This window comes from Barbus barbus, assembly GCF_936440315.1.
Source record: "Barbus barbus genome assembly, chromosome: 42".
In the NCBI taxonomy this organism is placed as follows: domain Eukaryota; kingdom Metazoa; phylum Chordata; class Actinopteri; order Cypriniformes; family Cyprinidae; genus Barbus; species Barbus barbus.
The window spans coordinates 24,666,427-24,685,463 of record NC_136720.1 but is presented as its reverse complement, the minus strand read 5'-3'; the positions used below and the strand labels follow the sequence as shown (position 1 = coordinate 24,685,463).

The 19,037-nt window shown below is 37.8% G+C and overlaps 2 protein-coding genes across 13 annotated transcripts in view; both read right to left on the bottom strand.

The window, feature by feature from the left end:
• Positions 1 to 375: 375 nt before the first annotated feature.
• On the bottom strand, positions 376 to 13,819 carry LOC306861244 (zinc finger protein AEBP2-like; the record flags this gene model as incomplete). Its single annotated transcript, XM_079403413.1, has 7 exons — positions 13,282 to 13,819; positions 7,516 to 7,729; positions 7,206 to 7,313; positions 6,230 to 6,416; positions 6,034 to 6,158; positions 5,239 to 5,306; positions 376 to 493 (listed from the first exon to the last, which is right to left on the bottom strand). The coding sequence occupies exons 1-7, from the start codon at positions 13,701 to 13,703 to the stop codon at positions 376 to 378; spliced, it is 1,242 nt and encodes a 413-aa protein (XP_079259539.1). The 5' UTR covers positions 13,704 to 13,819.
• A 3,729-nt stretch (positions 13,820 to 17,548) lies between these two features.
• The window catches only part of LOC306861242 (pleckstrin homology domain-containing family A member 5-like), a 169,892-nt gene continuing 168,403 nt past the window's right edge, over positions 17,549 to 19,037 (bottom strand). For 6 of the 12 annotated variants that reach the window (XM_079403403.1, XM_079403400.1, XM_079403404.1 and 3 more), the window contains one exon: positions 17,559 to 18,500. The gene's annotated coding sequence lies outside the window, so the exon portion shown is untranslated. Of the gene's footprint in view, positions 18,501 to 19,037 lie in introns of all 12 variants that reach the window. The other 6 variants (XM_079403405.1, XM_079403406.1, XM_079403408.1 and 3 more) reach the window with 2 other exon arrangements.

Genomic DNA, 19,037 nt, shown 5'->3' with positions numbered 1-19,037 from the left:
CTATTGCAGGCCAATAAACAAAGAAATGATGTATTACGATCGATTAATAGCAGCTTTAACGAGGGAAACAATTCTGGAATCATCGTGTACATCTGTGGGAGAAGGTCAAAGGTGAGTTTAGAGTATCTGTGACTCAGGCCGATTGTATCGTCAGCTTTGATTAATTAACGTAGTCTTAGATCGAAGGTTATTGGTCTCCCACCCACGTGAGTTTGGGAGCGCATGTTTGGGTTCTGGATGCAGTGACGCCAGCACCATCTGCTGGAGAAATTCATAAAGCATCTTCAGTTGCTTTTGTGGCCCAAACGCTTGGAAGTCGACAGCTCCTTCGCTCTTAACGGTACGGGTAAAGTTTGAGTGAGCTGCTAATGTAGATCACCTGTAGATGTTGGGGTCCAACAGAACCGCCGTGTCCTGAGGAAGCTGGGAGAGGTGGACCACTTTGGTCTTCAGCTGGGGACGGTCGCTCTCGCTGACCCAGGCATCTGGAAGTCTGTGCACATCAGAAAGACAAAGAAACATTTAATATGGGCCATTTTTTGACAGAATGCATTCAGCAATGAAGTAGCATACAGCATGCGTTTTGTACATAGTATGCAAATGTTCTGTATGTCAAAATGTGAATATACTATAAACAATGTCCCAGCTTTTGTAGTACACCTATCCCAGTGTCCCAGATTTTGTAGTACACTGCATGGGTACTACACATACTATAGTATAATTCAATGGCCTTAACATACTAATAACTGTCAAAATAAGCAGTATACAGCATAGTACACTTTAATGATGTTCTGTATGTCAAAATGTGACTATACCATGTAGTACACCAAGCACACTTCATTTTGGAATATAGCATAGTACACAGCCAGAGCACACTGCATAGGATACTACATCCTATAATGCAAAGCACTTAACATACTACATGTCAATAAGAGCAGTATGTGACATAGTATACCATGTATGACGTCCCATATTTTGTAGTATGCTGAGCACACTGCGTTGCATGATCTAGTATCCTACACAACCAAAGGATACTGCATAGGATCGCATTGTGGGATCTAGCAATTCATTCAACATACTACATGTGTGAAAATGTGCCATATTCAACCAGCGCTCACTACATACTAGAGGTGGGACAAAATATTGATTTGTCCTTCTCCATGCGATACGAGAATCGATATCTGATGTCCAGATTTCGTAGTATATTGAGCAATATATTGTGGGATATTGAATCCTAAACAACCAGAATATACTGCATAAGATGAATAATGCAATGCACTCAACATACTACATATGTCAAAACGTGCAGAATACAACCAGGACACATCGCATAGGATGTCCCAGAATGCAACATGCTAGACTGTCAATTTCCGATGTAATTAAATCATGAGGCATATTAACCATGATTATCATATTAACACCATCTTGACTATCACACTGCTTAAAGTTTTGTTCAATCATGTACACCAGCAACCTTTTGATCAAGGACAGTTCTTACAGAAAAATATACTAGTGTGCATACAGTATATGTAAGCAGTATGCACTAGAGGTCGACCGATATGGGTTTTTCTCTGACTGATGCTGATGCCGATATTTAGAAATCAGGGCAGCCGATGGCCGATATATGATGCCGATTTGTTTGGCCGATTTTCTTTCTTTCTTTTTTTTTCCCCCTTCATCTCAGGGATGTTCTTTTTTTCAGTAATTTATCGAAATAGTTAAAAAGGTTTGCTGCATGGTTAAAATATGCTGTGCGTATAAAAAATTAAATTTTTTAAAGACAGAGACAGAGAGAGAAAAGTCACGTAGAAGTTGCATTTTATTATTTCATTCAGAAATAGGCCTAATGCCGACGCAAAATGTTTACAAACATTATAATAAACACTGTAAACATAGCTAGGCTATTTTAGTTCCCCTCAACAAATTCTTTCAATTAACAGTATTTAGAAAAGAACAAGAATTAAAAATATAAGAAGCTAGCTATAAACGACAAGCCAAAACGAATTAATTTAGGCTATTTTTGTTAAATGTGAGCCTAAATCATCACAATTAAAAGAACCAAAGACTTAAACTACTTCAGTCTGTGTGCATTGAATTTATTTAATACACGAGTTTCACAATTTGAGTTGAATTACTGAAATAAATGAACTTTTCCATGACATTCTAATTTATTGAGATACACCTGTACTTCACAGAATTACTGAATTTCACAGAAAAGATTTGTTTATTTTTTATAAATAAAAGAACTATTTCTTTAGTCAATTATTAAAGTATTAGATGTTACACGGGCTGACTTATTCATTTTTAAGTATTTGGGATTTTAAGAACAAGTGGAAAATGTGCTGAGTGTTTAATTTCATCCAAGTGAAATTAGCAAACAGTTAAAGACTTAATTTACATTTGTTTCAAACTTTGCATCCACATCGCAGGCTTTGCAAAATAGCAAATCGGAACGTCTCAAATCGTGATTGCAATTTGATTTCGATTAATTGCACAGCCCTACCAGGTAGTTCTCTCTTCAAAAGGTTAGCAGGCAGAGGGGGACATCACAGGGTTATCCGTTGTGCCAGTGGAATCGCAATCTGCTTGCCGCACGAGGCAGCATCTCGCGTTGCTTGCAGACGTGCCTGTATATTAATCGGCCTAATTTGCAGCACAATCGGCCGATGCAGATTAATTAAAAAATGCCAAAATCGGCCGATCAATCGGTCGACCTCTAGTATGCACGTTCCTAATTCCAATCATAGCTTTAAAATATACACTACGTATAAATATTAGCATTTGCCGGATAACACACAGACACACAGGTCTTCATTCCACCCTCTCCACCAACATGCATTCCACAATAAGATTAAAAATGTTTTCCTTTTTTCCCCTCCACAGAGGAGCCTTGTTTGGCTCGGGCTTGTTGTGGTGACCCAGAAATCCATTTTAAATGTCTCCTGAGACGGCAACTTCTTCAGCGTTATCGCTGAACTGACAAAACATTCCTCCGGCTCAGATTGATGCCTGACTCGGAAAAGCAGCGTGCCCATGCACACAGTCCCGTGCGAAGGTGTGCACGAGCGTACAGGTATGCAAGTGCATCAATTATCACAACACGGACCATTTTAGCTGCAGTAAATTCAATGACATATGGTTAATGAGGCATGCTGCTAATAAGTCGTTTAGGATTTAAAACCAGTTTAAATTGCACATCAAGATTAAAGTAAGCAGCTCGTAATTCACTGCATTTACACTAAAAACGGTCAAATTAGAGTGGAAACCTGAGGACGGTTACGGGTGCTCAAAGGCCTCTTGTCTAAGCCATGGAAATGTTGAGAGCGAGTGGATACCCTTTAAAAAGTATTTATCTTGGACAAACTTCAATGGAAAGCGAGTTTGTTTCCAGGTGGGTGGTGTTTCACACAGGCTAGCGCTCTTCAATCTGACATCAATGTGGACATTTACCGCGTAGAACTGGGAACTGATCTGAATCGCAGTGCTCAGGTGGATCTGATGCACCTCTGAACATAGAGACAGAAGACATGGAGGTTAAACTGAAAATAAGCTTCATGAAGAGGGGAAAAAAGACTGAAGACAACAGAAGAGAAACAAAAAATGGATTTAGTGAGACAGGAAGAAGAGAAAAGTGATCACGTGTGAAAATGGGAAGAAACGACATGTTGGCACATTATCTAAGATAAGAAAGTTTCTGTAAGCATTAAAATTCCCCAATGACCAACACTTGGCTGGCCAAAATATCTTGTATAAAGAGCACACTGGGTCAGATACTGTATCCCACAATGCACCGACCTTCTATTTCAAGTGTGATGAATGAAACAGAAGCAGCATCAACCACAATTCCCTCTGGGTCTCATTATTTGATCAGAACGGCAATGTTTTTATGCAAAACGACTCTGCATAACAATCAGTTAATAATGGGATGAGAACTCGACACCAATTAAATAAAGGTCATTTAATAAATGTAGTGTAATATTTTTCAAATACGCATATTTCCTTACTAAAACACGTGAAAGATAGTGGTATGTCCAAATTCATAGTATTCATAAAACAGTAGGCAAAAAGTACCCAGATGACCTACTTTTTCACAGAAATTCAGAAATGTGCATAAGGGCACTTTATTATCCCACGAGGCCAAAAGAGATTTATGAATGGCAGCGAAGCTGATGCCAACTAAAGCTGGTAAGTCACATTACAATAACACTCATACTATATAGACTAGTGTTGTCACGGTACCAAAATATCAGTATTCGGTACCGATACCAGTGAAAATCCACAGTTCTCGGTACCAAAGCAAAACACAAAAACATGCTAATTAAAAAACATACTATTTTTATTAAAGTCAAACAAAAATAAAAATGTACAAAAATCAATGCCATTCTTTATATTTATTTAAAATTGAGTTTCAAATTTTTTCGCAAGTAATAAAAGTATGAAAAACAGTATACAAGTTTCACCCAAATTTTATTTATTTTAATTTCTGAAATTTAAACATTTTATATTGTTAAAATTAAAATATGGTAGAAATATTGTGAGATTATTTCTTTAAAAATAAAGAATTTTTTTTTTTTTTCAACAGTAGTAATAGTACCACACACACTACTAAATAATAGTAATATATTTCTGGCACAATGTCTTTAAGATAAAGTTTTATTTTGACGGGTTGCTTGAATACCTTTACATTTCTGTGTGTGTAGCTATATGATACGACACTGGTTTTGCTCGAATGAAACGGTACAATGCTTGTGAAGTGACTCTCAGAGCAGTTCTGGTGATGTCGTTTATGTATTCATGTTCTCATTGAGATGGCAGATGCTGAAATCAGAGCGAGCGTCAGGCGCGCTTCATTGTATGAAATCATAGGGCCGTACGCGTCAAGAACCGGTACGCAGTATACTACCCCTACTTTTTGCACAGCGCTCATCTGTATCTCTCTGCAGAGTAGGACACAGACACGCTTCAGGGAGGAATGCTAAACTTCTCCTTTGGGATTAATAATATCTACACAGCCAGCTACAGATCAGTCTGTATGCGTTTTTGAGGCAGCTAATGTGACTTAAGGAGCCCCAGAACTATCAGTCTGTCACGTATTTCAGGTCATACGTACGTGTGTGCCTGTGTGTGTGTGTTTTGAAGCATCAGTGCGTAAGGCCGCCCTCATGTGGCCCGTGACTCATAAACGGCTGACATTTAGCACAGGGCTCTGAGGTGATCAGTGCGCTTTCATATACTCACATGTCCTCCGGCATCCAATGAAGCAGCACCTTCACTTTCCCAGAATCCTCCTTCCGCCTGGCGATCACCTGCTCAATTACACACAAAGAAGAAATGCATAAGATCTTGTTTATGGGTTTATTCCATGTTACATACTGGCTGTGTGCTTGCTGGTTAAATTGGACGGTTTTCATGGGGTTATGGGAGCAGATGACGAGGCCGTGACTGTGGCCGTAAAGACGAGGGCCTGTGCGCTGGCCGCAGCTCATTAACTGTTTAATTAAAGACACAGGGGAGCAGCGGCCCAGACTAACTGGACTGTGAGAGCCCAAGCATGTCTTACTTCAGCTCAGAGTTCCTTAGAAAGGATTATGGAAAGTGAATGTGCTGATAAGATGGTATAGCATATAAAAAGAAACTAATTCAGAACAGAAACTAACGACATGGGCTGCGTTTGGAATAGAATAATACTGCACTGCATACTAATGCTTACTATTTTTCTTCTATAAAACAAGAATACACTGAGGAAGACACTGATTGGGAAAAGAAATCAATATATGAGTATTAGAATACTCCTTACTGTTTCTACTACAAACAAACAAGTATTTGAAACAGTATTCAGTATGCAATACAAAGTTCAGCAAACAATAGTATGCAATGATTTTGTCACGTGACCTCATTATATTAATATTTGGTGGCTTGATCAATAACAAATCATTAAATTTAGGTATTCTACACAGAAACAGTATGAGTATCATTCTAGTAGCTAATATAGTAGCATGTATAGTAGCATGATTAAGTGTTGGTAGTACCCACCGTACTGTGAAACACAACACTGTGGCCTTTGCCTTGGCTCTCAATATGAGTGGCTAGATTGAGGCAGATGGCGCGATGACGGATTGCATCCATCGTCTGAGCATCAAAAAAGTCGTGAAGTCGTGCTGGTGGGAAGAAACAGAATGTAGTTAGAGAGCGGGATTAAACAAGGATTGAAGTTATACTGATAACTTACGCAACGTCCGCCGCCGTTTGTACTTGAGCTTCCTCCGTTTGTTGATGCCCGCTTTGGAAGGCGACTCTTCCTTCACCTTGGTTTGGCTTGAGAGTTTGGAGGAATTCTGGGAGCTGAAGTGAGTCGGTACGTGGCGCGCTAGCCCCCCCTGGGAGGCGAAGGTGGCATTGCAACCACCCACCACACACTTCACAGAGACAGACATTGGTCAGAGCAATTACAGCAAATAAAAAACAACTCACATAAACTCTTAGCAACGCTGGGTTGTAATTACATGCAGCCATATGCAAGGTTACACTTGTATAACAGTACGAACTCATACAATGCATTATACAAAATATGTCAAGAACATGATTTTACCTCCAAATCAAACGAATGAGAAGAGAATTTTTTTTCTTAAAATTCTAATTTATTATTGATGTCATAAAAATCTAAATGAACACTCCCTCCCAATTTTGATATTTTGTTGAAATGTGGCCTGATGTGTGAGACTGACCCAGTAAGACAATTTAAAGTTGTGCTTCAGAATTGCATTAAATAAAGAACCTGTTAAAAAAAAAATCTAACAATAATAATAATATTTTACTAAAAAAAAAAAAAAAAAAAAAAAAAAGAATTAAATCGACTAGAAAACCTAGTCTGAATATTTAAAACGGTTTAACAAGCTGCAAGTTTGAAAAATTTAAGCCTGAAATAGTGTTAAGATCTTGAGGTTTGAAGGTTAAGTACTTTTACATTTGCAATTATTTTAAAATCTTGAGGTTTAAGTTTTTTTTTTTTAAGATTTAAGTAATTTAAATTGAATAAAATACAATGAAATAAAATAGAAACTACAAAAAATAAAAAAAAAACTAATTAAAAAGTTTTTTTTTTTTACCGATTACAATTAAATAAAATAGAAGCTAAAAAAATACAAAAATGAAATAAATTGTTTGCATGTGTGTGTGTGTGTGTGTGTGTGCGCCATGAGGCCGACCTTAAATGGTTTGTCTCCACTGTGTGACAGCATGTGTCTCTGCAGCCAGCTCTGACTGGTGGACGGTGTGTTATACACCTTACAGCCTTTCCAAAGACACACGAAAACCTGCGTGCAAACAGTGAGCAATGCAAGAATTTCACTCTATACATGTCTCAAAAAGCATCTGGGCATTTCAAACATGCCAAACATCTTTTTGTAAAATGATTTGCTTTAAAAAACGTGTTTGCTTCTAATGCAGGGCCACATTTAACATGGCTTAAATGCTTTTTGGGGCATAAAACGAGCATGCACACACACACATACTGACCCCGCCGCGCTGTCCGTCCACGTGCACGCCGCGGATGTGTTCGGCCAGGTCCGGGCTGGTGTTGAACAGCATGTGGCACTGATCCCAGCAGCAGGGGTAAGATGAGCCCTTAGTGGAGGAGGAAGACGACACCCCGCCGTGCCCGTTCATCATAGATGGGGTTGAACGACCGCTGGATGCGATGCTCTCCATGTCCATGAGAGTGCTGCTGATACTGAAACACACAGAAACAATGACTTTGTACAAAGAAAACCAAATTCATTCCGACATCTATTTAGTTTAGAGGGGCACCAATGTGTGTTTATGTTCCGTAATCTTGAAGTTTGCGCTGATATTTCAACGTCAAAAGTACTATTAGTAATTACTTTAGGTAGAAACATTTTAATGCCCTTTAACAATGTTTTCTAGATTTAATCTCACTGTAGTAATGAATATCCACTAAAATATCATCCACATGCACAAAATCACAGATAAAAAGATGGACATAATGAGATTGAAAATGACAGGTTGTGGCACTGATAAGCAGTACAACACACACAAAAAAACAAGTGAGGAGCAACTGATTGAGTAGAACGACTACAACAGAAACTTTATCTTGATTTTTTGTGGTAAACCTGCAATGCAGCTCCCACGTTAACCATCATTAACCTTTGTGTACGGTAAATAAGGCCAGTGCAGCAGGGCGACCGCCTAACCGTGGCACACAAATGCTGTAATGGTGATCTTTGGAGCATGCAGCTGTGCAGTGCGGAAGAGGACAGCGGTAAACTGCCGCAGTAAAACACCATGAACTCCAGTGAATGTGACTGAATGGCTCCTGAGGGGAGAGGAGGGGCTCACACACACTTCCATCTGTTGGTTCCTTTCAGACTTCACTGCCCACAACTGACACTAAATCCCAGGATGTGCCAGAGAACAGGATGCTGGGTAATCACAGAGACAAACTCCAACTGCCAGTCTGACTACTGATGAAGTGACAGTGTTTACAGCTGCAAAACCCACAGCTACGTCAGTGATTATTTTGATGAAAATCCTCCAACTGGATTTTTACATTATCTGAAGAATGCACATAAATGGTGCATGCGCTAAAGTTCAATATTTTGCATCAGGGACTTATTCAAATCAATTTCCAAAAGTATGAGCAATAGTAATGCTTGACTTGTTCATCTCCACTAAAAATAAATACTTACGTGAAATGCATTAATATTTTAGACTTATATGCATTCGTTGGGTCACTAAACAGTTGTATTTGAGCGTCTGACATCTGACAGATATTAGCACAAGTTTTTTTGTTTTTTTTTCTCTGAAAGCAGAAACAGCTGGTTACGGTACTCATCTGACAGACTACAAAGTGGGTTAAAACCTCGACACATGTGGGTCTTTTAATTCTTTAGGCTGACGTGCAGGAGCCGTCAGACATTACGAATGTACGTGAGAGATTTCATTTCAAAACTGGTTGAAGATGACGAGCAAACAATTAACACCTGCTTTTACTCAAACGTCCCATCCAGCGGAGTTCCCCTGCACAGGATCTCTCAAAACTCATTTGCACTTTCACATATAAAAACTGGCACACCTGGTGTACTGGCACCGACATCAAACCGGTCATTTTTATATTATGACAACAACAACATACAATTTAGGTCTGTTCCTCAGGCAAAGCTCATTATATGACCCAGTCCACAAAGAACGGTGCAACTCCACCTAAAATCTCCTTTTGTGCTCCAAGGGTCTGAAACAGTATGTTACATGGCACTTTTATGAAAAATCAATATTATAATTGAGAATATAACAAATTATCAAAATGATTTGTGATCAGGGCTGAAAATTATAAATGCCACCAAAATGCACCCCAAATTAAACATATGGAGACTAAAAATTAATGTGTACAATTAAACAAAACGTATTACGACTGTTGTGATTAAGGTGAAATTGAATGAAAGTGTCGACTGCGTTATTACATTTAGACCTGCTCACATCGAATCAAAGATTTCTTTGTTTTTGCAGCATTATAACCAATTGCACACGTTGAGTGCATTAATGCAACAGCCAATCAGATGTGTTTACATTACAAAATGATGCAAGTGGGCAAATATTACCACTTAAAGGAATAGTTCACCCAAAAATAAAACATTGTCATTTAGTCACCTTCATGTTGTTCCAAACCTGTATGAGTTTCTTCTGTTGAACAGTTAATGGTCGCTATTGACTTCCATAGTAGTTTTTTTCCCATGCTATGGAGATCAATGGCTACAATCAACTCTTTGGTCACCAAAATCTTGTGTGTTCAAAAGAAGAAACCCATACAGATTTGGAATAATTTGAGGGTGGAATTATCATATTTGGGTGAACTATCACTTTAATAGAAATATAATTTCTGCACCTGTTTCTGATGAATAACCTGGACTACTTGTGGAACATTTCCAAATGAGACCTGAGCTACAGTTTAAAAGCACATCTTGTCTTATCCGCCAGTTGTCGTGTGGTCTGGGTCATACAACCCCTCCAGCTGCCCGAACAGCAGGGCTCAGGGCCTCCGCTTGGATTTTAAGAGCTTTATTCCCAGTGAAGGCTCCACAAAGCAGCACGTTTGGCACAGAGCAGGGATTCCCATCCACACACACACATTCCCTCTTTCTCCTGCCTCCACCCCTGGGCTGACCTGATACATTGTGTTCACCGTGGATTCGTTCCACCGTGCCTGCGGATAGTCTATGGAGATTTCCCATGTGCTGCAAGCCAGGCAGTCTACAGCGTGACGAACGACGAGGAATCCATTTTCTCGTGCCTTTAGAGTAAGACAAATAATAAAAGAGCCTCCCTGGCATGATAAAGGCAGATGATATCCAGCGCCTCAGCAGAAAGTGCCATAAAACACACGCACAACCGCACCCACATTACCCCGGAGATCTGGAAAGATGGCGAAAGGTCTCATGGGTCTGAGCACGCCGTATAACGTCAAAGCAGTTCAAAGCAAAGCACTTGACTTGATAAGGCAAAAACAGGCCAATAACTGCTGTCTGTGCTTCACCCTGATGGATAAATGATTCTTTAAGTTCTGAAATGACTTGAATGGTGACTGTGGCTGAATCTCACTTTCACTGGATCTGTCTTTCATACAATGAATGTGAGCATCACCAAGTCATTCTGACTAAACACATCCTTGTGTTTCAGTGACAAAGACATTTAAATAAGTTTTATGGTACAGAAATACTCTGGATTAATTAGTAACTAAAGTGAGAAAAGGGCAAGACAGTTCAAATTAGACAAATTAGAAATTAGTTAAAATACAGGTGCATCTCAGAAAATTAGAATATAGTGAAAAAGTTCATTTTTTCTTGCAACTTATTTCAAAAAGTTAAACTTTCATATATTTTAGATTCATTACATGTAAAGTAAAACACTTAATTTTGACGATTAGAGTTTACAGCTCATGAAAGTCAAAATCAGTATCTCAAAATAGTAGAATATTTCCTAAAATCAATCAAAAAAAGAATTTGCCAAACAGAAAAGTTCAAGTTCTTTACAGTATGTTCATTTCTGCACTCAATACTTGGTCGGTGCTCCTTTAGCACAAACTCCAGCATCAGTGAGGAATGGCATGGAAGCGATCAGCCTGTAGCTCTGCTGATGAACTATTGAGTCTTCAGCTCGTCTGGATTGTTGGATCCACTGTTTCTCATCTTTCTCTTGAAAATATCCCATAGATTCCTTATGGGCTTCAGGTCAGGCATGTTGGCTGGCCAATCAAGCACAGTAATATCATGGTCAGCAAACCACTTGGAAGTGGTTTTGGCACTGTGGGCAGGTGCTAAAGTCCTGCTGGAAAAGGAAATCAGCATCTCCATAAAGCTTATCAGCAGATGGAAGAATAAAGTGCTCTAAAAATCTCCTGGTACGGCTGCATTGACTTGATAAAACACAGTGGACCAACACCAGCAGAAGTCACGGCACCCCAAATCATCACTGACTGTGGAAACTTCACACTGGACTTCAAGCAACATGGATTCTGTGCCTCTCCAGTCTTCCTCCAGACTCCAGACCTTGATTTCCAAATGAAATGCAAAATTTACTTTCTTCTGAAAAGAGGACTTTGGACCACTGAGCAACAGTCCAGTTATTTTTCTCCACAGCCCAGGTAAGATGCTTCTGACGTTGCCTCTGGTTCAGAAGTGGCTTGGTAGCCCTTTTCCTGAAGACGTCTGAGCGTGGAGACTCTTGATGCACTGACTCCAGCTTCAGTCCACTCCTTGTGAAGCTCGTCAATGTTCGTCTTCTGGACCATTGCCAAGTCAGCAGTCTTCTCCATTATTGTGGTTTCAAAGAACAAGAGATACCCGGAATTTATACTGTAGGGATGGTCATTTATTGAAACTCAAATGTAAATATTCTAAGATACTGTAAATATTTTGAGATACTGATTTTTTACTTTCATGAGCTGTAAGCTCTAATCATCCAAATTAAAACCAAAAAACTTTTGAAATGTTTTACTTTACATGTAATGAATCTAAAATATATGAAAGTTTCACTTTTTGAAATGAGTTACAAGAAAAAATGAACTTTCACAATATTCTAATTTTCTGAGATGCACCTGTACATTATGGTTGTTTTTGTACTTGTTTATGGTCATACCACATATTTTCATAACACATACAGTTTAATTTCCGCTTTGACAAATAACTACCAGCAAATAAATGACTAAAGACTACAACATGCCTTATGAATATTAGGATTTTTTTTGTACATTTTTGATGCTTACATCATGTATTTGCAAAAAATACATATATTGTATATATTGCAAACACATAATATGCATATATATATATATATATATATATATATATTGCAAACAATATTGTTTGCTTAACTTCTGCTTTTGATACAATACAGAACAGTAAATAAATGACCTTAAGACTATACAATACGCCACATATTTTCAGGACAGATATTATGCAATTTCTGCTTTTTGAAAATTAATTAATATAGTAGTATAAAATATGTCTTCTGATTATTGATTTTTTTTCTGTTCTTTTTTTACACCACATATTGACAGAACAGATATTATTGGTTTCATTTCTGCTTTTTGCCAGAATACCTAAGTAAACAGAAAATAGATTACCATAAGACTATACAATAAGCCTCATGAATATTACGTGAATTACTGTTAGTAATATAGTTATTTTTCATATTATTATTTCAGTTGTGTTGCTGTCTATGCAGGGTCAGAGAGCTCTCAGATTTCATCAAAAATATCTTGATTTGCAACTGTGGACCACAAAAGCTGTCATAAATAGCACAGGTATATTTGCAGCAATAGCTAACTATGCATTGTATGGGTAAAAATTATAGATTTTTCTTTAATGCCAACAATCATTATTAGCATATTAAGTAAAGATCATGTTCCATGAAGCTATTTAGCAAATTTCCTACCATAAATCAAAACTGAAATTTTGATTAGCTGCTAGTAATATGCATTGCTAAGAATTTTTTTTTTTTTTTGCACAGATTCCAGATTTTCAAACAGTTGTATCTCAGCTAAATATTGTCATATCCTGACAAACCATGCATCAGCTTTCAGATGATGTATAAATATCAATTTCATAAACCTGACCCTTATGACTGGTTTTGTGGTGCAGGGTCGAGGTCTTAAGGGTTTGGAACGACATTAATTGAGCGATTAATGACTGAATTTTCATTTCTGCGTGAACTAACTTATCCCTTTAAACTGAATATATCGGTTAAACCGATGATCGGTTGCGCACACACCTGTCCTCTGAATCCATGCGGCTGAGCGGCTCTCCATCCGAGGATGAGCTCATCACCTCCAGACTCGCTCGCCTCTTCATTCCGCCGTTAAAGCCGTTTTTCTCCGCGCTCTCCTCCTCCCTTTGTTCTCCCTTCATCCGCTCCGCCGCTCCGTCCGCGCCGCCGGGGCTCTTCTGCGGCTCTTTCTCCGGCTCCGCTTCGGTCTCGCCGTCCTCGTCGTTGCCGCCGTCTCCCAGCGTGGCTTCCTCCGTTTTTTGCTCCGTAGACTGGCATCCGTTGGGCTTCTCGTCGGTGTCCGCTGCGTCCATCTTAACGGCCGGATCCGGATCGGCGGCGCGCAGGCCCGACTCACTCCCGTCGCCGTTTTGTTCGCTCGGCTTCGGCGACTCTTGCTCGCAACCGTCAAAAGTCATCGCAGCCATCGGTTCCGCTCGTCTGCGCGCGATCTGGCCGGGTTTAAGCGACGGGAAACAGATGAAACGCGGAGGCTTTCGGCGACCGGATCGTGAAGCTGAACTGCTGGAGGCTGATCGGGGGCGCGCGCGGGGAGGAGCGAGTGTGACGTCACGCTTATTATGAATGCTTCCACGTGCTCGCCACAGTCACGTGACCCTGGACCACAAAACCAGTCAAAAGAGTCAATTTGAGATTGAATAAATAAACTTTCCATTGATGTATGGTTTGTCATGATAGGAGAATATTTGGCTGAGATAAAAACTATTTGAGAATCTGAGGGTGCAAAAAAATCAAAATATTGAGAAAATCGCCTTTAAAGTTGTTCAAATGGGTCACATATTATACAAGATATAGATTAAAAGTTTCCATTAATTTAAAAAAAATAATTTCAATTTCAAACTAATTTTTCACTTTAATAGTGTTATAAAACACAATAAAGATATATTCAGATGCAAATATGACATTCTTTAGTTATTTGAAAGCTTGTTCAAAAGCTGACTGAAATAAAAGATTAAACATTTAACTAAAACAAGTATAAATTTATTAATTCATACATGAGATACTTTGAAACAGGTATTTTACTTTAACATTATTATTATTATTATTATTATTTTTGCACAATAAATTGATTCTACCTGTTAAATATGATACACACACACACATATATATATATATATATAAAATCATATTTGTTATTTATATATATATATATATATATATATATATATATATATATTCTTTTGGAAATTTTATTTCAAATAATATTAGGTTGTACACTCATGGTTACACCACGTGACATTTAATGAAAGCATTTGTATAACATTGTTGCACTTTATTATAACATATATAACAAAAGTGAGATGCATTTTATGTATTAATTAGTAAAAAAATACAAATAAAAACAAAGAAAACCCGAGTAATAGGCAGAAACTGCAGCGGAAGTGCAGGTGGTTTTCTGAGAGCGAGTGGTGCTGTATTTAGCTCCAGGTTTTCCTCTGATTCTGGTCTTATTGTTGGGTTAGACACTTTTATCTGCAGCTTTTCTCGTGTGTCTCAGGAGGGGGTTTCCAGACTCGTAATTTACCCTATTATCACAGAAAATCTGAGTCAGATGAACCTTTCTGACATTTAAACATCTCTTCCTGGAAAACACCACTAGATGGCGTCAGTTTCCTGTTTATGGCGAGAATCAAAACCCAGAGCACGCATTAACTGTGTTTGGAGCATTTTGAGCCCAAATAATAAATAAGCATTTTATTACATTTTATATTTTTACCGAGAGGGTGCACACTTATGAAACACTGATAATTATATGATCGTTGATGAGCAATGATTCGTGGTTTTACACAATATGAGCAGCAGAGGGCGCTACACTGTGGTGCAGTACTGCATCAAGCCAGCAGATGGTGACAAAACACCTAATTAACGGTTTAATCAAATAAGAATCCTACGCTTCGTACGTTAATATAAATAGAAGTACTAAATTCCAAAAGCATGTTTTTGTCCTGTATTTAATTGTATAGTTTTCGGAGAGTGTTCTTTGTAAAGCTTCATATAATGAAAACAACTCTATTCTACACAGACACGCACACACACACGCACGCACGCACGCGCACACACGCAAAAACATTGGCAGAAAAAATCTAATGACTAGCAGCTGCGTCTCCAGCGCCTTCATTATTACAGCTCCGTAATTAACCACCTACAATAGTTCATCAGAAATACATCTAAAACTTTTAAGTGGTACAATATGTCCTTGTCCTAAACTTTTTGTATTAATAACAAAAGGAGAAAAAAATACCAAAAGTATATGAATTTTTATACATAAAATTATACAATTGTTAAGCAAAATAAAAAGTAAATGTATTAAAATAAAGTACATTCTAATATTTTTAAAATGTTTTTCTAAAAAATTTTCATAATTTTAAATTAATAAATATATAATTTTAATATATATTTTAACATGTACTTCACAATATCTTAATAAAATTAAAATATTTCCAATATTTGTAGTTAATCAAAATGTTTACACACACACACACACACACACACACACACACACACACACACAATGCCCTAAAGCACATACTTTATATAACAAATTTATTCAATTAAAACATTTTTATATATAATTTAGATAGAATTGTATAGATATTTTAATGAATAATTTCCTAATTTTGCTAAATAAAAATATATACAGTGGTGTGAAAACGTGTTGGCTGATTTTTTATTTTACTGCATGTTTGTCACACTTTAATATTTAAATTTGTTTGATGATCCGAAACATTAATCAAGGATAACACAAGAAAACACAACATGCAGCTTTTAAATGAAGGTTTTTTTTTTATGAAGGGAAAACAACCTGTGGTTTATCACACCTGAGTTCAGTTTCTCTAGCCACACCCAGGCCTGATTAATGCCACACCTGTTCGCAATCAAGAAATCACTTAAATAGGACCTGCCTGACAAAGTGAAGTAGACCAAAAGATCCTCAAAAGCTACACATCATGTTGAGATCCAAAGAAATTCAGGAACAAATGAGAAAGAAAGTAATTGAGATCTATCAGTCTGGAAAAGGTTATAAAGCCATTTCTAAAGCTTTGGGACTCCAGCGAACCACAGTGAGAGCCATTATCCACAAATGGAGAAAACATGGAACAGTTGTGAACCTTCCCAGGAGTGGTCGGCCGACCAAAATTACCCCAAGAGCGCAGTGACGACTCATCCAAGAGATCACAAAAGACCCCACAACAACATCTAAAGAACTGCAGGCCTCACTTGCCTCAGTTAAGGTCAGTGTTCATGACTCCACCATAAGAAAGAGACTGGGCAAAAATGGCCTGCATGGCAGAGTTCCAAGACGAAAACTGCTGCTGAGCAAAAAGAACATAAAGGCTCGTATCAGTTTTGCCAGAAAACATCTTGATGATCCCCAAGACTTTTGGGAAAATACTCTGTGGACTGACGAGACAAAAGTTGAACTTTTTGGAAGGTGTGTGTCCCGTTACATCTGGCGTAAAAGTAACACAGCATTTCAGAAAAAGAACATCATACCAGCAGTAAAATATGGTGGTGGTAGTGTGATGGTCTGGGGCTGTTTTGCTGCTTCAGGACCTGGAAGACTCGCTGTGATAAATGAACCATGAATTCAGCTGTATACCAAAAAATCCTGAAGGACAATGTCCGGCCATCTGTTCGTGACCTCAAGCTGAAGCGAACTTGGGTTCTGCAGCAGGACAATGATCCAAAACACACCAGCAAATCCACCTCTGAATGGCTGAAGAAAAACAAAATGAAGACTTTGGAGTGGCCTAGTCAAAGTCCTGACCTGAATCCTATTGAGATGCTGTGGCATGACCTTAAAAAGGCGGTTCATGCTCGAAAACCCTCCAATGTGGCTGAATTACAACAATTCTGCCAAGATGAGTGGACAATTCCTCCACAGCGCTGTAACAGACTCATCGCAAGTTATCACAAACACTTGAATGCAGTTGTTGCTGCTAAGGGTGGCCCAACTAGTTATTAGGTTTAGGGGGCAAGCACTTTTTCACACCACTGCATTTTTTAAAATTTTAAGTTAAACATTGCATATTATATATGCATTTCATATTTTATAGAGAAAATGTGTATTTCATATGCAATTTTTTATAAAATTAAATACATAAAAATAAAATCTTTAAGAAAGTTTACAGAAAATTTATAATTGAATGCATGTACATAATATTCTTAAAAATATAAAGTATTTCTTATTTTATTTAGAATCATTCATGAGGTGCAAACTCCAATAATCAGACAACAAAAAAGAGAAATAGAAAGCTTTTCATATATAAGAACATCAACATTTATTTCACGTGATATAAAACAGATGAAATATGAACATTTGCATATTGACTCTGATACATAACCTCTTCTGCGTCTCTGCTCTGCTCATTGTATGGTGTACAGTATATACATCATGAACTTTACAGTTTATACATCGAAGTTGAACACCGAACCCTGCTTATTGCTTTATCAACTGTTTTAAAACGCTCGCTCCTCGTGTGCCATTCTCCTCAAACTAAAGCCCACCTCTGGAATACTCTTCTTAAAACTCTAATACTCTGTACACGTCTCTAGTTAAATATATCTCAGCCATAGAAAAATAAAAGGTAAGCTGGAACATTCATGAGTGTGTCGGGGAACAGTGTGGTGGCTATTGCGGACTATCCAACATACAGATCATTTACACATCCTGTCCATCGGCAGCAGTGCGGTGGCACCTTATTGAAAGTTTATAGTTGTACATCGTTTATACACAAATCATCTGATATCAAAAAAGAAACGATGGGTGTCGGACAGTGCAAAAGATATGAGTACTAAAAATCGTGTCGACCAACACTAGGTAAAACCGGGAGCGACTGATTAAAATCCTTATAAAACAAGCCAACGATTACAGGCTGAATAAAACCAGTGCGTTTATGGGCTTTTTACGCTCCACTTCCTGTTGACAGTGAGTCTGGGCGCTGTAATGTACATCACCGAGGGTTTAATAGCACCTCAGATGCGTCAAACAATAAAACTCTGGCATCTACAGATGCTTCAGGAAACTCAAGAGAACGAGGAATATAAATAATCATCACTATAAAAGAATGCTTTGAACTAATGTTGAACTGAGGCCTGGACTTCGCTGTGTGTGTCGGACAGCTGATGGGCGGCACTTCCTGTCTGTCTGATGATGACGTCCCCTCACGTGCTGCGCTTCACTGATGTCGGTGGAGGGGCAGCTGGATAAACAACATTTTACACACTTGTATTTAAGATATATTAACATGTCCATATCCAAATGAATCTCAAAGAAAGGAAAAAATACTGGTCATGTCACATTTGATCCCAAAAAAACATGTTTCAAGACAAACGGACCACTAAGATTTGTTTGTTTATATATACACACACACTTTTTCTGCATATTAATTCATCTCTATTCATTTTCTACAAATTCTTATTACTAAAATACAAATAATTCTAATTGCAATAATATAAAGATGCATTATTTTACAGGCAATTAAGGTATATTAAAGTTCAACATAATATACCATGTCTGACTCATATTTGATAATGTTTGCATTTTATATACTTATATACATACATATATATATATATATATATATCTTAAATCAATGTGTGTGTGTATATTTAATCAATATTTGTGCACAATCTTATTACTGAAAAAAATAAAAATAAATAAATACTATAATAAAAAATTGAAATGTAATGAAAGTACATTAAATTTCAACTGTAAAAATAAATTATGCTAGTATTTG